Source organism: Taeniopygia guttata, chromosome 2, assembly GCF_048771995.1.
Source record: "Taeniopygia guttata chromosome 2, bTaeGut7.mat, whole genome shotgun sequence".
Taxonomy (NCBI): Eukaryota; Metazoa; Chordata; class Aves; order Passeriformes; family Estrildidae; genus Taeniopygia; species Taeniopygia guttata.
The window spans coordinates 52,701,635-52,728,848 of NC_133026.1; the positions used below are offsets into that span (position 1 = coordinate 52,701,635).

Here is a 27,214-nt window from a genome sequence, read left to right on the forward strand (position 1 = left end):
TTCCAGACTGTGGATAGATGAAGCCAGCAAAACCTGATTAACAATTTAAGAATGCTGTTTTTGGACTCGCATGGCTACTGTAATAGGAGGAGAGTTCTGTTTTAAATTGTTCTGTCATTTTTTTCATGAATATAGGATTGTTTTTCTTAGTTGGCTGTCTTTATGATCTCAGGTGCCCATTTGTATTTTGATAAGTGGAAATATACGATACTGCTTAAAGCAGTTATAAGCACCTAAGTACATATATGTAGTTAATCAGTAAAAGCTTGAGGCCAATATTTTACTGTCTTTTAAAATCCGTTATCCAGCATTAAGGTTAGAAAGACAAATGCATAAGTAACCAAAAAAGTGAAGTCTCCAAACCAGTTTTGCTCATCCGTGAAACTCCATAGAAAACATTAATCATCAACTTCTTTTCATCCATATAGTGATCTGGTTGGCATTCAGTTCCTCCCCATGTGGATTTGTGTCAAGAAGCTGGAAAAAGCTGATGTGTCTCAGCTTTCTTGCCTTTTCTCAAATGTAGCAGGCCGGGCTGGCAGAGCCTGCCAGAGGATTGAAAGCCTGGTCAGAAGTGTGCAGTGGAAGTGACAAAGGGAGGAGAGAGGCACTGACAAGTAAGCCAGTGACTGGTAGTCAGTTGTCTTAATTCTCCAACTCCACACATCCAACGATCCAAAACTTTTGAGAGGATTCCATCTCTTAGGTGAGGGCAGGGGAAATCATGGTATGAAGAATTCACTTTGTCCTTTCCTACCAGGCCCCTCCTTGCCCACTCACATGCACTCATTCTGGGACCCAGGCTGCCTGCTGAGGCTATTAGCAGTATTTTTAATGGCTGGAATGTGAAGGCAGGAGCTATGAGAGTATAGTACTATACACCTCTGCCAGAGCTTGTACATCCTCTTTAGTGAAGAAAACTGAGAAGAAAATGAGCAGAGGGGAGGAAAACCAGATTGGTCTTTGGGGCAATGAAGATCTTCTTAAGGCTTAAGGAGAGTTTTTTTCTTTTGTAAGCAGTGTCTCCAGAGAGAGAAGAAAGCTCCTGAGCTTTAGCTTTAGAGGTAAACAAGCCAGGTTTGGGGCATTCAGAATATATTCCTGGTAGAGAAGCAGTGTTGATAAAAGGAATATTTTGCAATATCTGTGTATTAGTAGCACTACTGTTCTAAACTAGTGCGCTAATGTCAAAGAATCAAATTGCTTGGGGTACAAGGCTCAAGAGCTTTTCATTGTTTGAAAACATCCTTTGCTGTAAACCTTACAATGTTTTGCAGCACTTTTCTGAATTATTTAGACTACTAATGAGGACTGTGAAAAATCTCATTTCTACATTGAGGTATCCAGCCTGCCTGTGTGGACACTTATTTGCAGACATCATGTATTTTGCATCTGCAATTGTAGGATTTTATGGAATGTAAGGTGGAGCTGAATTTGTGGGTGCCTGTGACCACACTTTTGCATGCAGAAGCACGTACACATCTGCATAGAGAAATGTATATGGTATTCAAATTTTGCCCTTAGAAAACTTGGGTGAAATCATTGTCCAGAGATTGCAGCCACTGTGAATCAGGGCAGAGTAACCCATAACATATTTTTAAATGACTGGGTTTTTTTTCAGAGACCAGAAGTACAGGGATATAATGGAAACAAAAGTCTTACTGCAACTGTGCAAAAGGATGCAGCAATAAGTAAATTTCACAACTAAATAGGTGATATCTGCCATCTAAACTGAAGGGTTGCCTGGGTTGTTGCAAACCACTTAGTCATTTGCTAATGATTCCATTTAGCAGTTTGAAACCACCCAAGGAAGAAGGGAAGAAATATAATTATGTTCGTATGCAATGCTATAAATGTTTTTTTTTTAATTCTCTCGAGGCTATGGTATCTGTGCTGTAGATGCTGCAAAACGAGATGGTGCACCAAAGGGTTTATAACTCCTCTTTCACTCTTTTGTAGCTTTTAAGCATGGGTAATCAAATTTATATCAGGCTTCAAACAGCTTTAAGGCCTGGTCTTGCTGCTGGCTTGGTAGAAAGTGACAGCACAGAATATGTCCCTTAGTGTCTGAGTGAAATGAGGCAGTTACCCACAGATAGGCATAAACGTGCTATTAGATGGTTGAGAAATATATCCCCCCACGAAAACCCTCCTGGGAATTTATTGTAGTGCCTTTGATGTAACTAATTAGCCTGCTCAAAGTAAGCAATGACTAACAGTCTAATAACTGGCTAATGGAAGGAACTTCATAATGTTTTTAAATCAGGATCCTTTTGAGAGTTTTACAATAGGCTGAGGAGCTTTTTCTTTCTGAGAAATAGTTGCCAAAGGTCAAATGCTGATGTCTGTTGTTGTCTTTTAGTTATATTTGACTCTCTTGGCTCTTTGAACAGTCCAGATGTTGAAGAAACACAACAATCCTGGAGATATTCTGGAAGTGCGAAGCTTGATCAGCAGACCTTGAGCAAATGTTCTAGTTTGCTGAGGCCATTGCACAGTAATTCACAGTCTTTGCTAAATTTTGTAAGGTAGAACAGTTTTTTGGAAGGGGAAATGAAAAAGTAAGTTTGTTCTTGACAGAAATATTTTTTCTCATTTGAGTTTCCCAGTCCTCAAGTAGCAAAATCAAAACATAAAATTCACTATACCAAGAAAGGGAAATGCTTTTGACTGCCTTCTAGTTCTGTAAAGTTAAAAGGAGAAATGACAGGCTACAGTTAATTTTACAATTAATGCTACCTCCAGATGTCTTCTACTTTTGCATTACGGCTTTCTTTTTTTTCTTGTCCACTGGAGTTACAAAGCACTGGTACTACTAAGAGCTTCTTTCTCATCAAGATAATGATATGGAATTTCCATGTGCCAACCAACATCTTCAGTGCATTTTCTAGACAGGCTATTTGTGCTCAATGGTTGGAGCATTTCTGATCCCTCTTGCTCTACTTGCACAAGTAGTTTCAATGAATCCCCAGAATTTCAGTGTGAGTAAAGCAAGCAAAATTTGGGCCTTGTAGGCCCCATGAAGGTAAATTTAAAATCTTGCCACCTGCTTGGTACCTAGGTGTAGGGTTTAGTGTTTCTCCTGCTGCAGTCGATGTCGTCACTAACACCTAAACCAGAGTGCTGGGGGCTGCACTCACCAGCGGTGTTAAGTATCACCACAATAATCCACTGTCTGCCATGGGAGAAACATGCAGCCCTGAACTTGGGAAGGGAGAAAATGGTTTTCAGCTGTTTTGATTTAAGTTCTTTGTTTTTGTTATTTTAAAGCCCGTGTGGAAACGGGCTGGGAGAGGGCTTGTTCAGAAGTGAGGCTCCAACTTCTTTGGAGGCTGACCTTGCAAGTTGCTGAGAATTAGTCCCTCCATTAGCTTCCCAGAGACTCTCAGCCCTGCAGGTTAGGGCTGTGGCTGGGCATTGCACGGTTCAAGCTCCACATCTTGGCTAGTTGTGGTTCAGCTAGGCAGCTGGAGGGGAACTTGGCCAACAGGATACTGTAGGAATCTGATTCACGCCAAGCAACTTCAGGAGCTTGTTCCTAAGAAGAGACTGGGATGGCTCAAGTGTCAGGTCAGTAACTTCAGGCATATGCCTAAATGTTACTCCTTTTTTTTTCCACATGTTCTGCATGATCAGCGAGATGTGTAAGGCAGCCCAGCCCTGTCTCCTGCCCCCTTTATCTGCCCTTTGAGGCTGAGTCCTGGGACTGACAAGGAAGTTTCCACAGCACTCTGCCTTTGTGTGTAGTTAGCTGTGTTAGCTGTCTCTTGTGTTTCCTCAGTAGGATTTTTTCAGCTCATGAGATTTTTAGCATTTCCCTATAGATCTGATGCAGGGATTTGTAGATGCAGACTCTCAGTTAAATACAATAGGTGTTTACTTGTATGGAATTTTAAAGGTGGTTTTATTTAACATAATTTCCTATATGTCTGTTTAGCTTCAGCTGGCTGGTTTTAGTTGGGAGTAGCTGAGGAGGTAACGAGCACTGTAAATTTATCTGGATTGAGATAAACTGAAATACAGACATTGCTACTAACAAGACTCTCTCTGATTTAGAAGTCTGACAAGTTTACCTGAGTTTTTTAAGCTGCTTCGTGCCATTCTCAGGTTCACCATCAGTCTTGGGGAAGAGTTGCTCACACATTTGGAAATGGCTGTGAGCGATGTTCTCCTGATAACAGTATGTTGCTGGTTTAGTGTTGGAGTGGTGTGAACTCAGTACAGGCCCAGTTTTGTCTCCTCCAGGTCAGTGGGAGCTCTGCCATTGACTCAGGAATGCATGATCAGGCTCTGTTTCCAAAGTCATAGGCACTGTATTGATGTACTGTGTTCTGTCCTCCTCTGTACTGTCAAAAAAGGAACTGAACCAAGCTGTGCAGCAGATGCAGCAAAAATGAATGTATGTGTCATTTGAGGAAAATAAGGGAGTGTGAGTGGAGTATTAGATAGATATTGTATGAATCGGGTCTCCTTTCTCCTTTTTTCATAAATTCTTTTTCTTCCAGTGAAAGCTAAAGTTGACAAAAAAAAAAATCACATATTTTTCAAAGCAAACAAACAAAACTGCAAAAGAGTTGCGTATTCATATTCCAAAGACCATAAATCAGTTATTGGAAAATACTATAAACAGGATAAAGAAAAAATAACTAAGCTAAAAATCCATTGCAAGTGGGAATAGAAAACTATGCATTTTTAGTGGTAAGCTCAGATAATGTATGTTATTTATAAGCACAAAAGTCTTGTATAAGGTATGCTTAAGCATTGCAAGTAAAGTGAGTACAGTATTGTTATTTAACAGATTTTGTAGCCTCTTGTGTAATTGGAATCTATTTTTAAAACCAATTATGAGCATCGTTCTTCATATCTATGTTAGTGTTTCCAGAATGCTTCTTGTGCAGTTGCTCCAAATACAGGAAAATAACAAACTTGGGATCAAGGGTGTCCAATTTAAACTCATCTATTCACCCAAAACAAAATTTCGCTTACAACACATGCTGTTTTTAAAGGCAGGCACAATCCTACAGATCTGTTTCCTCTGATGTTGCTCTTAAGATGATTAGAGAGTAGTGAAAAGTGTGTGTGCAAGAAGATGCAGGTACAGGTGTCCTAATGAGCCTGGAAATTGCTCTATTGCATCATTTCAAGGAGGAAAATATCAGGTATCAAAAACTTAGACTTTCTTAAATGGGAAGGAAATGGCTTTCTTACTTAGGTATCTGTTCTGTTAAGAATCTAACTAGTCAATCTTTTTTGCATTCTACCTTCCCCCTTCCTTCTGGCTCACAGCATCTAAAATGCTACTTTTCTGGGAAAGACTGATATTCTGATTTCAGTTTTGTAATTTAATGATGGAGAGTTTCCTTAGTAAACCAAATTTAGAGTACTAGAATGCTTATCTTATATCCAGACCTTGAACATAAAAGGCATTTTATACCAGCAATTGTTCATTTAATGAGCAATTGCAGAGTGCAGGACGGTTAAGGGATTGAGCTATATGCACCATTATTGCAAGAAGTATTCTGAAATACCAGAAATAGGACGTAAGCTCTGATCAGGGGGACTGTGAGCACAATTACCTTCTTTTCAAATCCTTCTGTGACACTGCGGGAGGAAAAAGGACTTTGAAACTTGAAAGGAAAGAGCTTGCTTTCAACCTCAAAAGCTAGGAGGAAAGGGCTCTGAAATTTGCTCAGTATTCCCAATTCACCATTAGCCTGTTTCTTCCTTTAGCCTCAAGGCATTCTCCGCTTTTTGAAAAGATGTTAAGAAATTCAGTCACAATAGAGAGCCTAGTTTTGAACATGTTTCACTCGGTCCATTGAGGTCTGGTCTTCAGCCTTTGTGTGGGGTGAATTGAGCTGAGCAGCAATCTGGTTGGGGAGAGGTGAATGAGCAGTCTCTGTGCAGTCACAAATTCTGGCAAAGAAAAGATTACCCTTTCCTTTATTTTACAATATGCATTCCTGTACAATCCTGCTAGTGGCAATATGCAGAGCTGAGCTTGTGCTTAGGTCAATATGGAGCACTTGGTTTATAGCAACTCTTGTTAAGTTTGTCTTGTAATTGAAGCTGCTGTTGACCTTGCTTGGAGACCATTTGTAAAACCGTTTATTTAGCATAAACTGAAATAATAAACCGTCCTTCTCTTAGGCTGATTGTGATAGGGTGACATTAGTTTGATTTAATGATTAGCCGCCTGACCCCTCAGCTAGAGAGAGCTGCTTGAATAGGGAGAGTTCACTAGGAAGCACACAGGAAGAATACTAATGAGCTTGTTAAATTTAGCATGGCACCAACCACTTTTAATTCCTCTAATGGGAGAAGCACTGCCTTTGAGAGAGAGGGAGGGAGATGGGAGTGGGGGTGGGGGGGGGGAGAGAAGGGAGAGGGAGGAAAAAGAGGGAGGAATGCCCATGTCCTGGTAGCCAGAGAATTTTGGTCAAGAGAAGAGAAGAGCTTAGAGGGAACATCAGACAGGGTCTCTTGGACTGAGTTGTAAGTACCTTGTTTTTTCTCTTACTCAGCTGAAGTGCTGTGAGATCTCTCATGAGATAGCAACGCTGTCTGGAAGTTGCAAGCAGAAATATGGTGATGAAACTTAATATATTAAGAGATCTAATTGGGCTGGTGTTGTTTTGTTTAAGCAGGGTGTCTCTGAAGTGTGTTGAGATTTACTTTTAAGTGTGCTCTATCAATAGGTTTCAACTTTTTTTTCAGTTGCTGACTTAAGGTGGTTTAAAGCAAAATAGCTTCTACTTTGTCTTGGTCTATGGTAAAAAAGGCAAAAAAGTTCAACAGGTAAAGAAAGTTTAAAGGAGTTTTGCGTTAGGTATTGGCTTGTGCTGATTTTTTTAAACTTTCTGAGTAAATTAGCTATGCAATTAAAAGTGTGTTTATTCAGGCATGCTGTCCAGTGTGAGTTTTTTGAGAAAGCTTTTTGATTGAGAGGTGCTCCATTAAGTGAGGTGCTCAGGAGTTCTAATAAAATTGGCTTCTGATCAAAATAGCAGAGCTAAATCAGGTATTTCTCAGTGGATGTGAGAATCCTGGATTAAAGCTATCATTCAAGACTGGGCACTTCTAACATGTGTCTCTGCCTATTGGCTTGTTAAGTCAGAGAAAGGGTGTATGTGAAGAAAGAGAAGCTTATGCAGATTGCTCTTGGGCATGATTGCTTTTTTCTTTTCTTATTTAACCCTTCACTCTTACACTGGCAAAAGGTGGAAAGAATTATACTGGAGTTGGTGGGCTGCCACCAGCTTCATCTTTCACTTTGGCATTTGTGTCTCTGCAACATTTTGATAAATCGGATGTTTCTTTTGACCCTAAAGCTCGGCACTTCTAAAATGTGAGCAGAGCAGTAACAGAACAGTGCTCACTTATTTGGCTGTAAAACCCCATTGGCAGATGCTGCTGGAGAAGTGGGCTATTTGCTTACATTTTTGCTTTAGAATCCCACTTGTTGCCATGGTGGACAGTGTGTTTCTGTCAATAATTTGGCCTGGCGCGCCTTGCCCGCACTTACTCTTGAAACTTTATTGAACGCTTCAGTTGAACCAGAACAAGATTAGACAGCTTTCCCCTTTTGGCGCACTGGAGTGGCTCGCCTGCCGTGACAGTCGGCAGCATTACTGCAAGAGGAGTTTCTCGCTCGGCGCCGGGGGAGCTCCTGCAAACTGCTTGGCTCTTAGCATCCTGGAGTGTGGGTGCTGTCAAATTTCTCATCTGGCCCCTATCACAAGCAGCCCAGTGGTGTGAAGTCAATGCTTAGCGAGCTGTTTGGCTGATGAATAAGCCTTGTTATTATTGCAAAAATGCCATCGTGTTTAGTTAAATAGTTCTGGGACAGTTTTTGTGTGGCAGAAAACATACAGAAACTTTTGACTTGTAATGGCACATGACAGTAACTTTATAATGGGGAGAGAGATCGTTGATGCAGAAGGAAAAATAGTTTTGTTTTCTTTTTTTTTCTCAAGTAACCAAAAAAGGGAAAAACTTAATAAAACAATAAAACTTAATAAAAAACCCCATATTTTTCCTTTAGTTTCTAAATTACTGAAAATAGGTTTTGAATTTCATTCAACAATTTGAAAAATCAGCCTTTTCCATAACACTAGTACCTTGATTCATGACGTGTGCATGTTTTGAGAAGAAAAGTATGAAAGTGGAGCCCGCACACGGATGTCAGCTTCTTGTTGTATCCCAGGATGGCAGTTTTAACAAATATTATCTTTATATGGAAGAGTATAAGAACTGAAATACTATCTGATCATCTGAGTGATTATAATAGCCCCACAAATCACTCTAACTTTCTTCTTTCTGAACTGTTGTAGCACTGGTTAGCTTGCTCTACTTAAGAGTCTGTCAGAATTTCAAATGAAGTGTAATACCCTGTTTTTATAGGAGTTTACATCTCATCAGTGAAAGTTCACTCTAGGTTGAAAGTTAACATAAAAGACTCTGGCTAAAAAGAAACCTGATGCAAAATATATTTTTGGGGTGATTATTTTTTTTTTTTTAGTTATACAAGCGGGTTTCTAAAAACCTCATATAAATTTTAAAGTTTTAGTCCCTGATTTGCAGGTCTCTAACTAAAACCAGCTTCAGCGTAAAAAGTTGAAACCTTAAACCCTGCTAATCCAGAGCAGGGACCAATGCCTGTGCATATTAATAAAAAGTAGAAAAGGGCAAAGGGTTTAAACTCTGTAATGTTGTTGTCTATTTCCATTAACTCTTTCTTCCCAGACCCAACCGTGGAAAAGCTCTGCATGTAGAATTACTGTCTGTAAAGGAATTCTGTCCCTGGAAGATGCTGATAAGTCAGCAAACCCTGGTTGCTGTAATACTTGGAGATAGAAAAATAATTAAGTGCTCAATAGGCTATGCTGCTGAGTTTTTGTGTTGTTGCTACTTGAGGGGAGAGGGGGCAGAGAAAAAACTGGTTAGCATTTCATTCAAAGTAACAGTGTGGCTAATTTACGCATATAATGGCCAGGTATCTGTATGTACAGAACTTGTTTCTAATCTAATTCGTATAAAGGCACATAGGTTGAGTTAGGCTGGTGTCAGGCTTGCTGAATGTAGTCACCTGGTGAGTGGCTGGCTGCTGCTTTTGCTGTGTGAACAAGTATACCAGGGAAAGGTACAAGTGAAAACTTAGCCCTGACCTCAAATCTCTGACAACTGAAGTGCAGTCTTGGCACTGGTGTCAATCATTGTTCCTTGCAGGTGGATTGTAGAGTAAGAGCACTTTAGTTTTATTTCCTAAGGGTGTTTTAATTTCCTTTTCTAGTTACCATTTTTGTGCCCAGCATTTAATAATCTGAGATTCCTTATGTAATTCTAGAACTGCAGAGCAACTTTGAAGAATCTTTATCAGTATTCCTTCAAGATGTATTGGTGCACTCTTGCACGTGCAGTGTGGTTGATGGAGCAAGGCTGTACCTGGAGCATTGGTATTGGCCAAGGATTACAGCCAGCAAGCAAACATGCTTGTTTAGAGAAACATCTATATTTTAAACCAATAATACAACTGAGAGAGCATTTACATTAGAGACTTATATACCAGCAAAGCCACTCTGCTACATGGCATGTGTGAAATATACCTAGGAGCATTCATCTTGATTTTGAGTAACAGAACCATTTTGTCTGCTTTTTAAAGGGTGTATGTAGTCCCTAGGGGTTAAAATTCCTGTGGGAGTGGTGGGTTGTTTTAGCACCTAGTCCTAGAGCAGTCTGCAAGGAAGGCTGGTAGAGCCATGGTCTGGAGGCTCTTGTCCCCTTACAAGTGGTACCACAGGCCTAGAGGCTTACTTAGGGCTTGGGTTTGAGTATCTTAATTATTATTATTTTACCCCGCTTTTCTTTCCCCTTGTTCATTAAGAGTTTGTGTCTATGTCTGTGTGGATTTTGGAAAAAAAGAGGTAGGGGGAATATATGCAACCATCCTGCATGTGGCGACACTGTCAGAGCAGGTGGCCTTGCTTGTGCCTGCCTGATGCTGCTGGTCCTGTATCTTGAGCGGTTGTACTCATTTTACTGTTGCCCGCCTTGGTTCTGATCACTGCCAACCTCCCTGCAAGGTTTCAGTCCCTGACACAGGCAAACCCCAAGGACCTGGAGCTGGGCTGCAGAGCTGTGGTGGGTGGCTGGGTGTGATTTAGGCCCAGCTGGTGGGGTTCATCTTCTCTTTGCGACAAATCATTTCTTGACTCCCTATCAGGGAGCTCCCAGTCTCCTTGTCCCAGAGGCAGGGAAACAGCAAGCCTCTGTCTATTCCCACACAATTGATAGCCCCGCTGCCGGGAGCATCAGTGCATGGGTGACGGTGATCTACTGCTCGGCTGCTGCCGGCTCTGAACGGGCAAGTGTCCCCCAGCCATTCCTCACAGCCACACAGGCACCTCCTGTCACAAACTTACACCGGCAGGAGGAGGAGGGCAGCGGGGGGAGAACTTTTCTTTATTGTATTTGCTATAAATGGGCTAAAAGTGTGTGTCTCTCTTTTTTCTTCCCTTCTCTCTTTCTTCTCCCTCATTTTTTTTGCAGAGGATGAAAGTCCTGGGCAGACCTATCACAGAGAGAGAAGGAACGCGATCACAATGCAGCCGCAGGGTGGGCAAGGCCTCGGCAAGATCAGTGAAGAGCCTTCCACGTCGAGTGAGGAAAGGGCCTCATTAATCAAGAAGGAGATCCATGGATCTATATCGCACCTTCCCGAACCTTCTGTACCCTACCGTGGGACGCTCTTTACCATGGACCCCCGAAACGGTTACATGGACCCTCATTACCGTGAGTATTGACTGCTGGCTTATTTGGGGATGCAAAGTTGGAAGGCTGTCAAATTTATTGTGATTTTGTCACTTTGCATTGTCCCCAGGGAGAGCTGCTTTATCTGGAGGGAGTGGTAAATGCAATCTATTTTTTTCCTGAAGTTAAAAAACAGGGTGCAGTTGCACTGCAGGTAGAAATTACTGCAGGCCTCTGCAAAGTGACTTCCACAGGACATCTCATCTGTTGCTAATCCTCCTCAGCCATCCAGGGTTGTGTTTTGCTCCACCTCCTTAAAACATGAAGAAAAATGGGCCTCATTATAGCAAGCAGAGAATGAAAATGAAACAGGCCTTAAAAATCCCTCTTTTAAAACAATGTTCAAGTATGTTATTGAGAGGAAGAAGGACTGTGCCCTGTACACAGAGAATCTGGCGAATTGGAAGGCTTGTTTTTGTGCTTTGGGACTTTTTGTTTTGTGTTGGAGGGTTTTTTTAGACATTCAAAAGTGTGTTCGAGAATGCAGACTTGATGGAGTGTTTTTGCAATTTTCTTTCCCAGCTATAGTTCCCTGAAGTTGTAAGGGGGAGGAAGAAAGGCAAATGGTTTCAACTTCTGAATTCTCACTCAGGCATTAATAAAAAAGTAAGAAATTAACTGACACTTGAACACAGATGTGGAATGGATTTCTCCACAGGCAAAGTATGAAGGAGTTAAGCAATTTTTTTTCATCTGTTTCTAGTTTACAAAAAAAAGAGAATAAAGATCATTTAGTTGTGTAGTAATGAAGTACATCTTGAGGTGTCAAGGCTTGTGCCTTTTGATTATAGATTTATCACCCAGTCAGGATACAGATTTGCCATTTAACCTTTCAGTCTCCAATTCCAGATGATGGGTTTAAGACCCACAAAGAGAGAGCAGTCTGCATTGGTTTTCCTTTATTTTAACATCATTCAGAAATTTTAGTATTTTAAGGCAAAAGGTCATTAGCCAGATGACTGATTAGTGAGGACACCTGATTAGTGCATGTTTTTTTGCTAAAGAAAGTGCCAGGGATAAAAGCTAATTTTATCCCTTCATTAGTTGGGCTAGCAGCAAAGGGGAATGTTCACTCATCAGGGTGCAGATCAAAGTATGTCTTGAACAACCTTAAGTCTCACCAACCTCCTTTAAAAAAAAAAAAAAAAAAAGGAGCCTGATTGTTAATAAGGATGGAGGTATTATGAGAAAATGAGCACTTGTTGTCTGTATAGTTTAGATCAGTATTTAGGAAAAAAGTTTGCAGTTAAGCTTTTGAGCTCTTTTGCAGTGTAGTCAGTTGGTTTTTGTACACCTTCCTCTCCCGCTGTCCTACAAACATGGTCAAACCCTCTGGGGGAGTTACTCATCTCTCTGCTGAGGAGCACACAGTTGCTGTAGCACGCCAGTGCCGGATTCCTGCCAGAGAGGCATGAATGTGCAGTGCAGACGGCGACTCGTGAGCAGCAGAGCATACAAGTATTACCTTGGGGGTTGGAGACACCTTTCCTAACTTCTGGTTTACAAATGCCCTAATCTAGCTTAAAAGAAATCCAACAAGACAAGCTAGTATTATTGGGGAAGCAAAATAGCTTCTCTGTTTGTAGGGAGTACAGCTGGGGAGAAATGAAATGTGTGACAAAAACAACCCTCAAAACCAACAAACGTTATGCTGAATTTAGTGGGAAAGATTGCCATTTTGACCATCTGACCAGCTGCCAGCTCACCCCTTAAATTTTGTTCAAAGTGTTACTGAAATTACTGAAGGTTCCGACAGAAGAAAAAGAACTGGTCAGTCAGGATGTGTCTGAGTGGTTTGGAATGAGTTTATTTTGGTTTATTTTCTCAAATTCACCTTCTGACAAGAGTTGTCAAGAGTTAATGAAGCTACTGTGTCTGTATTGTGACCATTAATGCTAGCTAGTTAGGCTAGCATTTTTTAGACTCTGTTTTAGATTTTTAGATTTTTTTAGCATTTGTTTTTCTAGACTACTAGAAAAACATTGATATCAGAAGTTGAGAGAACACCAAAGTTCCCCACCATATGACATCAGAGAAACAGGAGATGAGTTAATTTTAAATGAGCAACAAGATCTTAAAGCAGAAATCTAAGTCAGAAAGCATCAGATGGACAGACCTGCTTCCTTCTCCTGTAATGAGTAGTACATTTGTATTCACTGATTTATAAGGTCCCTCAAGCTATTAATGTCATAAAAAGAGCCATCTTGCTTTTATTTACTTTTAATAGCTGTGATACAGAGAGACAACTAAAAAGACAAATGTCTAGTTAGATTTATAGGAAAGCAGACAGTCTTACTAAAATTTTCATAGTAGTTGTATCATTTATATATGTAAGATATGCTTTCATCAGAGTGGTGACTGTATTCAGACTGACACTTTTAGTCGTCCAGATGAAGAAGGCTGAATAATGTACACTGTAGCAACAGGTAAAGAACCAGAGAGGCTATTGTTTTCCTTTCATAATTTCTTGCCAGTTTTGCTGGGCACATGTATAAAAAATGTTTTAACTCAACATAGTCAGATGTGTAAACATTCACAGTAATTTCTTAGTTTCCTTGTGGTTGGAAAATATAGAATGTTCAAGATGCCTAATTTGTGCTTCTATTTATACCCACTTTGTATTTAAAAGTGTGGGCAGGCTTCCTGTAACACAGGAAAGGGGAAAATAATTTTTTTGAAGAAAGACATCTGTATGTTTTTATGACAAAAAAAGAAAAAGAGTGTTTAAGTAAGTTCTGTGTATAATGCATGTCCCTTCCATGAGCTGCAGTTATTAGAAACAACTTGAGTGCTTTGCATTTTTGCATGTAAACACGTATGTGTCTGTTTGTGCATTGCAAGATTTTTTTGTTTTATTTTTTTTCTAATTAAAACAACTGATGTTGTAAATGTTGGTAATAATAGTTACCATAAATGTGGAAGAAATCCCTCATTGAGGGGGAGTTTGCTCTCCTGCAGAGTGTGGGTGGGGATAATTGTTGTGTTTCAAGTGAACCAGGTTTTCAAACAGCTGGGAGGAAACATGCTATGGAGCTGGCGGCCCTTCTGCACCACCAGAGAGCCCCTCAACCATTTCGCAAGTGAGAATGGGAATGCAGTCCCATGCTCAGCTCACAGCCTTCTATCCTCCAACAGATAAAAGGGAAAACACAGGCCTAAAACAGAAATTTTTCTTTTCTGTCTTTTTTGTTATGGATTTCTTAATCACTGTTTAAACACAGCTCACAAAGGAAGGGGGAGATGCTGGTTTTGTTTGTTTAACTTCTAAAAAACTTTTTTTCTTTAAAAAGGCTTTAAGACAGATGACAGAAGAGCTGGAGTTAGCTCCTTTTCTTTGTTGAGGAGAGCAGAGTTACTGACCTTAATCACAGTGTTTCTTAAAAGGATTTGAAATCCTGATTTTCTCAAACACTAATTCCAGTGCTAGCTGGAGCCCCTTGTTAATGTAAATTCCGTCTCTAGAGTTGTGGCTGAGGCAGGGAAGATGGGGATAGCAACTTGCCGTTGTTATTTTCTTCCACAATTTTAATTTTCATGTAGATTTATGGCAGTGCTAAGACTGCCTGTCTCACAAGTCATTCCTCATGGAAAGAATGAATCATTCCTGATGTAAACCCTTTGATTTAAAACATACTGTTGATATTCTTCCCTGGGTTACACAGATCATCTGAAAGAATTGTTAGTACCTAATTAGCAAAACCTGAGGAATTATCTTAAGCAGAAAGCGGTGACAGATCACTTGGCTCTGACCCAAAAATTTATATGTACAGGAATGTATGGCCCTTGCGGGATTCTCTTTGTGGTAAATCACTTCATCTCAAAGAGGTTGCACTAGCTGAAAGCAGGAACTCGCTGCTTTCTTTTATTTTTTTTCATTTTCCTTTCTTTTTTTTCTCCTCTTCTTACCAAGGATTTATTTTGCTGGTGTTGAAGCTTCTGTATCTATCTGGGGAAGTGGGAGCTGCTTATTGCACATTTCATAGGATTAGTCCTCCAAAGGTATTGATTGCCCTCAGTTCCCACTGACTGTTCTTGGGCTTAGCTTTGTAAGGACTGGGCCTTGCATAACTGCCTGAGTTAGATTAGCCAGTGTTAGTGTCACCTCAAAATCAATTTGCAACATGAACTCAAGACCCAAGCAAGGAAAATACAATGCTGCTTCACTAGGTGGACTTGTTAATTTACTAGTTTTAATTTCTGTTGACAAGAATTCCCGTTCCTTCATATCCCCATTGGAAGGGAAGAGGGAGTGTGGAAAAAAAGGGGAATTGGAGCCTGTTTCTAAAAATGCAAACTGTTAACTGAAAACACTGTTTTAAAGTGCAGTAACTGGAAAGCAATGACTTTTCATGGCAGTGACTCTTGGGCCACAGTGGCTAGCTATGTGTGGCACATTTGACAGTGAGAGCAGTCCAGGTCACCAGCAGCAGATGGGCTCATGGAAAGTGCCTACAGAGGGGTAGGTGGTGGCCTCCTTTGTCATCTCCCTGGCATAATCTGGGACTCAGGAGAGACAGCCAAGACACTTCTGGATTGCCCCAAAGCAGGCACTTTTTTCACCTCTAGTTTGCCAGTGTCTTTTGGTGACAGGAGACCAGGAAAGCTTTTTATAGAGAGTTTCTACCTGGCCTTGTTGGACAGTGGTAGAATGTCACTGGAAAATCTTTGTAGAGATGTAGGGCCAGAGTCTTTAAATACATTTTGGTGCTCTTCAATTTCAAACTGAGTTTGGCCTCTGAGAATTTGGGTCCTACTTCAGCTGTGCAGCATTTTGCATGGGAGAGGCTTAAGCACTCTAGTAACAAAACTCTCTACTGACAGTGATTTATGGGGTGGTTTCCAAGTGTTGTCAAGTAGGAGTAGTTGAAAAAAGTCAAATCTAAAGCTTTTAATAGAACCACAAGGAAAAAAGCCTCTGTTAGAAAAGTGAATGTCAGACTGCTCATGTCAGCTGAGCAACTGAAGTGTGGGTCTTTAAAAAAATTAGTGTGTTTGCAAAAACATTTTTGGGATTAAAAGTCTAAAATATAATAGTATCTTTCAATAGCCTCCAACAAAAAACATTACTGTTCTCAAATTCAAACTTGTGGTCAGAGGCAACTTCGATGTGAAATTTAGGAAGGTGCTGTAGACCTTGTAAGTTTAGCAGCTTCTAAGTTGAAACAGCTTCTCTGAGATGCCTTCCAAACCTCCCGTGTTGTTTTTGAAACTGCTTATTACAAATATTCCTGCCCATTTCTCCTGAGGCCTGTGAAATCAGCAGTGTCTCTGGAGAGCCCTAGAGTTGCTGCCTCTGATGGTCTCATCTCACATGGAAGTAAAAGCTGCACCTATAGATTTACAGTATGTAGATATGTTCTTCCTTCTTAAGCATTTTTTCTCTCCTCAACATGAGACAGACTCCAGAACTGCCAGTATCTGCAAAGCATTGAAGTGTAATGTGATTGAGCAATTGAAAGGTGAACTTGTAGTTTTGGGTGATTTTTTTTTGTTAGTTTGGTTTTGGTATTTGGTTTTTTTTTGGTTTTTTGAAGTAGCTTTCTTTTTTGTTTGGTTTGATTTTTTGTTTTTGTTTGGCTTGATTTGGTAGAATAGAATGTTGGAAATTTCTTATTTCTAAATCAGAAATAAGAAATTATAGATATTATTTATAGCTCTATAATTCTGTTGGACTTCAAAATTCTAAAAATTTTTTGAGAAGCACATTAAAAATGTTCTTTTAAAGTCTCCTTGTTTTGGTGTTCAGGTGCATCTAAGAAAGCTGTGGGATAAGATTTTATGTGTGGGTTTTTTTTTTTGTTTTGTTTGTTTTTTTTTTTTTAAAGAACAGGGAAGATGAAGACAGGACAAATACAAAAACACTAATGGATTTGATTTGTTTTTTCCAGCTAAAGCTTTTTTATCTGGTTTACAGTATGCATTTGTTGTATACTGCCTTCATAGAAAGAGACAGAATTCATTGCTCAGAGCCACAGAATCATGGGTAAGAACTGTGAAGAAAAAGCCAAGAAATAATGTAATCCATCTCTTGAGCATCAAGGCAGAGCCACTGTCCCTAAATCAGGAGAGAATGAAAAGCTTCTTCAAAGTTGTTGTATCCCTTGATGCATGGACATTTGTCACAATGCTTTTAAAACAGAAGGTCTGTAGTGGATTTGGGCTGATCTTCTGTGCCTACAATGTAACTACTGTGGCATCAGCAGCTGGAAGGCGGCAAAAAATGTGAGATGGTTCTCTTGCATTGGTGTTCTCTCTGGGCAATGTCACTAGAGGGAATTTAATTGCCTAAGTAGAGATTGGAACTTGAGTGCCATTTTTCTGCCTGTGAGGATCCTAAGTGGTCTGACTGCCAGCCTGGTCAACCCCTGTATCCTGGGTCATATCTGTTAATTCTGTATGAATGTCCTGATATATAAGATATTTAGGATGGCTCTATTTGTCTGTATTTAGCCAGCAGAATCCTCAGCTGTTGTGTCTAAATGTAGAAAACAAACATTTTAATTCAGATTTTTTTGCTCCATCTCTGCTGTCATTGTCTGCCTTTTGTTAAGAAACCTAAAGGAACAAGTTGGTTGCAGAGAAGCTAATGTGTACAGGATGCTCCTGTTGTGATTCTCTTTTGTTAATTTTCTTTCGTTCTGGGTGCTTGAGATCTGGATGTGCCCTATTTTTTATTGCTCTTACCCCCTGGCCCTTGTGTGGGCACAGAAGGAGGGCATTGTGTCACAGAGGATGCCTCAGGCTGGTGGTGGAGTAATGGGAGAGTGTGGGTACCATGGGCCTGCTGTCTTCATGGCATTGACCATGGACTTGTCAAGGGAAGATATGAAAGGCAGCATGGTCCCTGTTGTCAAAGTGCAGCTTCAAGCTTGTCCCCTGGAAGTCTCTCAGTACTAGCCTCCTGTTGGAGTCCAGGGTTGAACAGGCCTTTACTCTCATGACAGTTTAAATGCTTTGGTTGCTGAACCATTTTCAGGATCACTGGCAGATACAGCTTTATTCCTATTGATTGAGCTCAGTACTTAGGAGAAGAGCCACTTAGCCATAGCCTCTACTTCCTTTTATTCACACCTACCAGCACAATTAGCTTTCTCTTAGCCTGGCTCTTTACCTCTTAGTCTTGATAGTTTACACAGCACTCTCTAAACTCTTATTAAAACACTGCTCAAATTACTTAAAACTGGGGCTCTTGAGTTTGCTGAGTGGATCACATCTGAGTCTGGAGATCATGTCAGGAATGCTTACCCGTTCAGTCAGACTTACACTGCCTACCTTTATTGGTTTCTGATAATATAGCTGACAGCCAAGGCAGCAACCACCAGTGCAGGGAAGCAGTATTATCCTCAATATATTGAGTATTCGTAGCTGTGTTTTAAAGAGTACAGCTGCTGTGTTGCCATGTGGTCATTGGCATGTGTGATGGTGGGTACACAGCAACAGGAAAGGCAATATGTGTGTAGGAATGTGTGTATGTACAGGTTTGTAAATTATACTTCCTTTTAAAAGTAAGAGTTATCACTTACAAAACAGTCTTTTAATATTGCTTTCTTTACTGGTTTTTTTTTATTGTCTTGCAGTTTTTTGAGTTCAAAATAGATAGGTTACCAGATAACAGAATTGCTTTCTAATCTCAATTATGTTTTTTTCATGTTTCACACTGAATAAGGTGGTATCGAGGGTTCCCCACTGTAAATTCTAGTTTCCCTTTCACATTTCAGTGCTGCCCTGTGCCATCATTTTTCTGAAACAGTTGATTGATGCTGATCCAGAACCCAGTGAATTCAATGAATCAACAGCTGCTGGCTTCAATAAACTTTAAAATAATCCCCAGTTGCCTTAGATTTTACCCTTTTATCTTACCTGTTCTCCATGCTAGTTGCAATTTAAAATCTTAATTCCCAAGAATCCATGTCACCATTTTGCAGATGAAGAGCTGAACATTGTTATTCCTCCATTTACAGTCCTCATTGAAATAGCCAGTGGTAACAAGCCAAAAGTAATGGCATATGAAACACTTCAAAATAAATAGCTGATTATGGTAATGGCTGAGTGTAACACCACACCAAGTGTTGAAGGAAATAACTAATGAGTTAGAATGTTGAATTTCATCCCAGCATGTCAGACTCCCTAGTGTGAAATGGTACTGAATTTGATTTGTATGTTTTTTTTTTTTTTTCACCAGCCTATATACAGATACAACTTATGAATGCTTCAAGCTTTGGCCTTGAGTTCTGTTAGATATTGTTGTTGAAATGGAATTGGTTTACTTGGATGAATGAAATTTGGATCAAGGCCTATATTTTCTATAAACATTGATTGCTAACTTTACTGGGATGGACCAGCATGGTACAGTGATAGGAAACTGTTGGCACCAAAGCTGTTCTTCATGCTGGACGATACTTGAACTGGCATTAACACCACTGGTCTAACAGTGCTGTTAACAATAAAATTGGTGGCAGATATCAAAAACATTAATTACCCCTATGATAGGAGTGGAATTATTTTTTTATTTTACCTAGGAGGGAAAAGAGGAGCACTAATCATACATTGCTAGCTAATTATTGAGCTGCTCTGTATTTGGGATGTTTGATTTGGAATGCCTGATGTATATCCTGCTCATCTAAGTCCTTATGTTGCATGAGGCTGGCAGTGGCTACGGTCTGTGCTTTTTTCCCCTCTTACAAGTTTTCGGGGTTTTTTTTTTGTTTTAATTTAAACACATAAAGCAAACTGGAAGAAACCCCTTTAAATAAAGGCTTAAGGCCTAATTTAGCTTCATCTGATCCCACAGAACAAATTAGAAACCTGAATGAAGCACAGAGTGGTGGCCTGTGAAAATGTTTCCGTTTCTTGTGGAGAAATAGCAGGTTTCTTCAAAGTCAGTAGTTACTTATCAGATTAACACACATCTGACATTTAGTAATGGCATTCATCCTTTGTGCATTAAAAACCAGAATCAGGGATGACAAGGGCTGTTGTAGTGTTTCTTTCCATAGATGTGAGTTTCTTGTGTATTCTGCGCTGAAAAGGTGGTCTGTACAGGTGGATTAAAGCGAGCTGTGTCTCTGTGTTGTGACCAGCCTCCCTGTCTGGAATTTTTTGGTAAATAGCCTGTGGGAGTGTTGCCTGTGTTGCTTTTACGTGTGGGGGTTGCCTGGGTGTGCAGGTCCTGCTGGACCAGAGCTGTGTTGGGCCAGTTACTGCTGGGGCTGTGCCTGGAGACTGGCAAAACACAAGGTTGTCGTGCCTTACCATGAGGGGTTGGCCTCTGGGCTGCCTTTTAAAAGTGATGTAGGCATGGATACTGTTTGTTAAGGTTATGCAAGGTATTGGCACAGGTCTCTGAGGAGGACACTCATGTGAAATGGTGTGTTCTGCTGTCTGTTGAGAAATGATTTTTGTATTTTCCCTCTGGGAGCCTTGTGCTTAGCCTGGCATTACTCTGTGGTCTTGAAACACAATACCCTGTTGTGGGAATTGCTTCATAGATGGGAAGAAGCAATCTTCAGATTCCTTCTGAGCATGCCTCTAGGCTACATTTATTTGGCAACACATGCCAGTAGGTCTTGGCTCCAGAAAATGCCAGGGTTTGCTCGGTGTTTTCCATGTGATGCCATTTTTAAACTTATTATTCAGACTCTATATCTGTTCATTGTTTGCTGCAGTCTTTCACAAAGTCTAGCTCAGCTGTTTGATTCCAAATCTTATTCTTCCAGCTGTGATTTCCTAGGGAGCTTCAAAAGCACTCAAGAAGGGTGCTTTCTCTTCCTGCTTCCATCCTGCTGCATAGTGCTTCCAAGAGTCCCACCTAACTGCAACAAATGGCACCATTTTATTTTTGTCAGCATGGGGAGCTGAGAGATGCTGCTGGCGGGCAGCAATCCTCTTCAGCATAGCTATATTTTACTTCTTGTCCTTCTGACAGTGCCATGTACTTAGAAGAAAAGGACTTATAAAATAGTCCAGAATTAATTGAGTGCAAAACTGGGAAACCAGAGGTGGCAGTTGCAGTGGTATTCCTCCTCAGCCCAGCCTTTTTAGAACCATAGTGACTTGCATATTATGGATTATATTTATCTCATAGCCTGTAACTATGAGATAAAAATCTGATGACATTCCCCTGAATTTATCTGCAGCTCTGTAACTGTGGCTGATCCTACTGCAAGTACATGTCACTAAGTCAGTGTGAGTGTGATTGCCAGCACATCACTGGTTACAAACCAGCCATGATGCACAGCATTCGTGGTGAAGCCATATCCCTTTGTGGGAGCTGGGTGCAATACTTTATGTCAGTGTAGGCATGTGTGTCAGGTAGAAGACCTGCTGTTTTATTTGTAGTAACCAATTATTTTTATTTTAGTCTAGGATGATTTTGGCACTGTATGGTGGACACTGGTATTAAAGGCTATTGGTGCACCACATGGGATGCATATATATATATATACCACAATAATTTGGTGTTTTCTCTGAGGCTTGGTGCTTCCTGGTTATTTTCCTGCTCATTTTCGTAATGTGATTTTTTGTATACTTCTGTATTACGAACCTTTTTGTTTTTTTAAGCTATCTCTGATATGCAGCTTTCATATCTTGGCTCCCAGCAATGTTGAACCTCATTTTAAAGTCCCTTCGTGTAAAAGCCATCTAGTTATAACTCTCAAAAATAAGAGGCTTGTCTCCTGAGGACAGCTCCATATTGCGGGTGAAGTATAATCCTTAACATTGTTTTTTTCCTTTCAAATAGCTGGGGACAGTAAGTCAAGGAGTGAGAACTCCCTTTGTTTCATGTAGTGTGCGTTGCAGGGAAAGAATGTAACAGAGCAGAAAATGAAGAAAGACATAAAAGAATCTCAGCTCAAGGAGGTCAGAGCCATCACAGGCTTAGCATTGCCTTCAAAGATGTCTGGGACAGGTGGCAGTTCAAGACAATCAGAGGAGAAGCATCCGCTAGCGCTGAGATAAGGGATTCTTGCAGAATCCTGCTATCTGGTCCCAGTTTGCTTTGATGTAACTCTGCTAGAGAAGACTTCTGGGAGCAGGCTACTGCTTCCCTCCATGATAGGCTGCTGTTGTTCAGCCTTTTAAGGTCTCATTACAGTGGTCCTTGAGGATTAATCCTCTTTAAGGTTTACATGGGAATGGTTTTGTCTGAAGGCCCAGCCAGGGACCTCACTACCACCTGTACAAAGCATTATTGGATTCTTTCATTCTATTTTTTTAAGTGGCTCATATTTAACTGTATTTGACAGAAAGTAAAGCCAAACATCTTGCCTTTTTTTTTACTTCCCTCTTTGGCTATTACTGAGTTTTTGTTGAACACAGCTTGAGCAGTCCTTTGCAGACACTGAACCATTAGCCGTAAATTGTACGCTTCCGGTTACTCTACTTAGCCTGCTGGTTTTGGCTTTCTTTTTCTTTTCTTTTCTTGTCCTCACCCCTCTTTCTGATTCTAAAAGGAGGGGAGTGATTATGTTTGGCTTCAGAATCAGAAATCACCCTTTTGCTGGTTTATTTCCCATGCCTGCACTGGTGGATTTTGTATTCAAGCTGTTCTGCTCAGTGTTCAAGGTATGGGAATGTCATCAATTATCAGCATTAATTTTTTAAAAAGAACACATCAGCACTTTATAAAGGTTTGTTTATGAAAATGCATTTGCCACTTTGAAATGACAAAGCTTGCTTTTGCTGAAATTGCCACTCATGTGGGAATCATACCTGGTTTTGGAGATGCAAGTGCCTTCCAGCTCTCCCCAACACATTCTGTTCTTGGTATTATTTCTGTGTAATTCTGTTAACAGATCTGCCTCTTCAAGATGGAAAAAAGGCATGCATCCTTGATGTCAAAGAAAGGAATGTTACTCAGACCTGGAGTCTGTTTTCCTAGTGTCATTCATTATTTCCCTAATTGAACAAAGTGTTACAAAGTAATTTTGATACTGTAACTTCAAGATGGTGGCTGAAGTGAAAGAATGACAAAGTTTCTGCTGAAAACAGTATCCATGATCCTGACAGGTGAAAGTAAAGTTACTGTTCTGAGGGTAATAAAAAGTTTAAGGAACTCTTGTCTACGTTGCAGTGGAAGTCCTTAAGTTTAGAGCTTCTGAATCCATATGGGACATCTTGATGGCTCTAATTCAGTTTATTATGACAAGTGGTAGAGTATTTTAGTTAAAAAAAAAAAAAAAAGGCAACAAACAATTTCTACCTAGAAAACTCAGCAATAGCTATAAATTGAATCCTTTCGATTTAACATAATGAGTTGTGCATTATTGCCTACAGAATAACATGTCATGACTTATGTAGAGGTTCAACTTTATGAATAAAAGGCAAGGAAAACAGCACCTTCATAGACCTTCTGGGTTTTGTTTTGAGCGTTCTGTTTGGAAGTTATCTGGTATGTTAAAGAGTGCTTGTAATGTATGTATAGCAGATTAGTTTTCTTTATATATAAAAATATTATAGGAAACTCTATACCTAATATTGGCTATATAAAACTGTATAGTGCCCTTATAATCATGAATATGCCTGCTACCTTCATACACTGCACATAATTTAAAATTAGTGCACATGTTTAATTTTTACTGTGTTTGTGAAGATTGGTAAATTCTGCCCATACAATTTTTTTTCCATGATATCTGATTCTGAGAGGGTGGAAGGATAGGAGAAGCAGAAACTAAGGAAAAAAAAAATACTAACTCAAATGAAGGTAATGAAAAGTCATGATGTGAGGTGCTGTAGATCCCTTCAAGAAGACCTGTTGTCTGAAGAAATACAGACATGTTCTTGGCAGCCTGACTTTATATAAATCAGAGAGGTGTGTCATTTTATGCACATCCAATCAAGTGCTGTAGCTGTAGTCTTTATGAACATACTGAATATGTTCATAAATAAAATATATTATACTTACTGTCTCTAAGCTACAAATACTTTGAATAACATGATGTTAAATTTCTATTCACCTTCTTCAGTTTCATGTCAGAGCTAGTTGTCAGCAGTTTGGACTTCAGTGGAACTAATCGGGAGGTTGCTGTTTCATTTCTGAGTTCATAAAACACAGGGAATGTGAGGTGGTTTTTTTTTTTTTTTATTTCACCAGATGATAAATGCATGAAAACTGGCAGTGCTAGGTTTAACTGAATGTAATGGCTATTTTTGTAATTTTGAAGTAAAGGTGTCACAATGAAACATCTTTTCAAAATGAATGTCAACTGCTCTGCAGTTTAACAATGTTTCATCACATAGTTAAATGTTTTCCAGGTGAAAAAATGAGCTTGACAACACCAACCCATGTTGTGACCTCTTCTCTAAAGGGCCCTGGCTCCTTTTTCACCCAAACACAAATGGGCTGGATGGGAAAAAGGGGAGGACTGATTTCAGACTGCTTGCTGGGAATGTGGTGCTGTGATCAATTGCACAGTCTATAGCAAGGCAAGAAATGTATAAAGCTTCCTTCTGGACTGACTCCTGGCCTTGTCTTTATCCAGGTTGTAAGAAATAATGTTTCTTGGAGACAAGGAAGTGAAATGGCTGGCTGTTGCACTCTTAATGCATACACCATGGGAACATTTACTAATTGTAGTAGTAGTGTTTTCTAAATAACAAATATAACTAGAAATCAGTGGGAATTAGCCATTCTGGGAGTTCAAAGTGTAAGATTCAACCCTTTTTAAATTGTGAGAGTAAATCAATCTACGAAATGAAAACCTGGGTGTTTGTTTTCAGTTTTCTTCTTGTTGTGACATAAAGCAAAAATATAATATTTGATTGTGCTCATTCAAACAATCATGGAAAACTCCTGACAAATAACTTTTCAGAAAGTTATAATAGGCTAAAAATAGACTTTTGTAAGATGTTATATAAATCCACTGCAGCAGGTGCCACCCAAACCTCTCCCTATATATGTGTAAAAATACATACACGCATGTGTATATATATTTGTATTACATATGTGAAAATTTTCATTGCAGCTTTGGGGCTTTATGCCTCTCATGAGTCCAGAATTTTTCAATAGTAGTAAATTCTGCATTCTAGATTATTAGCAGTGGAATCTTACTTTTTTTTTTGTTTTGTTTTGTTTTTGTTTTTTTGTAGTCAAAACTGATCTCATGCTAACAAATGTAGAGTGGACTAGGAGTTGTTCATAGTCCAATGGTTATACACCAGTGTCTTTATTTGTATTTAAAAAATACTTAACAACCTGAAAATTCAAAAAAGCAATACAGCAGAAATGTGTGTATCAAGTATTATATTATTTATTTACATACACAGATGTCATAAGCTGCTGAATGCTGCTGTTAGCACATACAAAGTAATTTCAGAAGTGGCTGTAGCAATTGTAGTTGCTAGCCCTGTAAGAAGAAACATAAACTCAAAAAATCTGTTTTAAGTGATCTCGGAACTGTAGGAATTCACCTCAGTTAAGTTGCTTCAGTGAATTGTAGCTGCCAAGTGTTGTGTTAAGCACTAAGTAAAGATTCAAATCATATTAACAGAGAGTTTGATTAGGATCAAAAAACTGGCTGGATTTTCAAATTGTCTTCTTTCGGAGCCTTTTGGAGTCTCCTTGTGCATGACTCTTTCTTTGATCTTTCTGTCAAGGTAATCCAAAATTTTCTCCTTATTTTCTGTGAAGTCTTATGCACTCTTCCGATATATCATGCTTAAATATGCACAGGATCATTAATTTTCCTAACTGCTCTGTACACTTTTTTCCTGGCTTGTCTCCCAGAGCTAGAGCTGCTTTGGATTTATTGATATGTCTTCCATTCATGCTAAGAGAAAAATCCTCAAAACTTAGGTTATTTCTGTGGTCTCTTCTCTGTTAGGTCATGTCCTGAGCTTGCGTGTGCTGCAGCTTTTTTGTCTTGGAAAAGGCAGCATATATGGCCTATAAGGTCTAGCAAGGACCTGAATACGGGGTCAGATCAGAATCAAAATGTTACTCAAGCAGATCTGACAGGGTTTTGACATTCAGTAGGCAATTTCCTCTTGTCCAAACACCCTGTGGCTTTAGAGGAGCACACAAGTCTTGGATATCAAGTGGCCAGCAGGGATTTTCTGTGGTGGTGCCTCACTGTGAAACACTGGCCTTGGCTCTGCAGGTAGGCAAAGCTCATTCAGTAAAGCTGTGGTTGTGCTGTAGGACAAACAACTTGATTTTGGACTCATTAGGGGTGAAATCCACCGCACCCAAAACAGCTGAAGGCTTTCTGTATGTTCAGGATTAGGTTTTATAATTTTAAAACTAGAACACAGATGAAGTACTTCTAAAAATAGCATGATTCGAAGTGATTCCTTTTTGGAATTTTGATCTACTGTCTATTTTGTTGGTTTGTGCTACATATTTTTTCAAGGTGTAACTTTGGTGAGGGAAAAGGAAAGTAATTTTTTCCATCCACTCATGCAAGCAGTTTTCTAAGATAGTAAAGGAGTTGTAAAACATGATTTTTCATAAAGTCAGTATAGAACAGTGACTAATCAAGAGTGTTTTTTCATCACTGATCCACATATCTTTTTCCAAAAAATGAACGAAACTCCAGGATTGATTAAGAAAGGCCCCATGTCATGTTCAGTATGAAGTGCTATTTTTCTCTTAAAGCAGGCATGCATGGATCTATTTTCCATTTGTAGCAGCTGACAGGCAGACAGTTTGAGATTCGTTGGGGATCTCCAAGTAAGTTTGTGGCAAAGATACAAATAAAAATCTTTATCTAATGTACTATGATCATGCCTTACTACTTAAACTAGAAAAACTTTCTAAAAAAGGGGATTCAAATCTCTCTTCCTAGCCTGGGCTTCAAGTTGGGTAACTTTTTAAAACCCTTTTTATTTTTTAGATGCCCTTTCAAAGTGTTGTTTGTCACAATTTTTTCACCTGAAGCTTAAAAATGAGACTGGGACAGTAATTTGAGGACTGATTATTGTTTAGGCTGTAACCATTTCTTCAAGAAATTGAATCAAGCTACAGCTTGATGCAGCAATGCAAGTAAATGGCTGAATTTTCAGAAATGCTGAACATTGAGAAGTTTTTCTGGAAGCTCTTTAGGGCTTGGTAATTTGAAAATGAAGAGAGTTTTCTTTAATTTACTCTTAAAGTTTAACTTAGAGTTCTGATTTCTAAAAATCTTGGTCCTAGTTTCTAGTCTTGAAGTTGGATATCCTTGTGTGTATTTTGCCAGTAACCAAGGTGAATATGGACTGTGCTGTAATGTATGTGGTTAATTTTGCTTCACAATGAAAGTGCAGATGATGTCAAGTGTGCAGTGAGTATGTCAGGTCTCAGAGGAGCAATTATCAGCCTGGCCAGCTCTACTCACACCTAGATTTTTGCATGATGGGCTCCTTTATTTCCCCACTTAGTGAAAGAAGTTTCTGTGGGGGTTTTTGTTTGTTATTATTTGTTTCTTCG

The 27,214-nt window shown here is 39.6% G+C and overlaps 1 protein-coding gene across 5 annotated transcripts in view; it reads left to right on the plus strand.

Moving 5' to 3' along the window:
• Nucleotides 1-27,214, plus strand: part of GLI3 (GLI family zinc finger 3) — a 204,300-nt gene that overhangs the window by 55,513 nt on the left and 121,573 nt on the right. For 2 of the 5 annotated variants that reach the window (XM_030265328.4, XM_072925937.1), the window contains exons 1-2: nucleotides 6,350-6,495; nucleotides 10,549-10,791. In XM_030265328.4, coding sequence (XP_030121188.4) covers nucleotides 10,602-10,791 — 190 coding nt within the window. In that variant the 5' untranslated portion in view covers nucleotides 6,350-6,495; nucleotides 10,549-10,601. Of the gene's footprint in view, nucleotides 1-6,349; nucleotides 6,496-10,548; nucleotides 10,792-27,214 lie in introns of those variants that run through there. The other 3 variants (XM_030265326.4, XM_030265327.4, XM_072925938.1) reach the window with 2 other exon arrangements.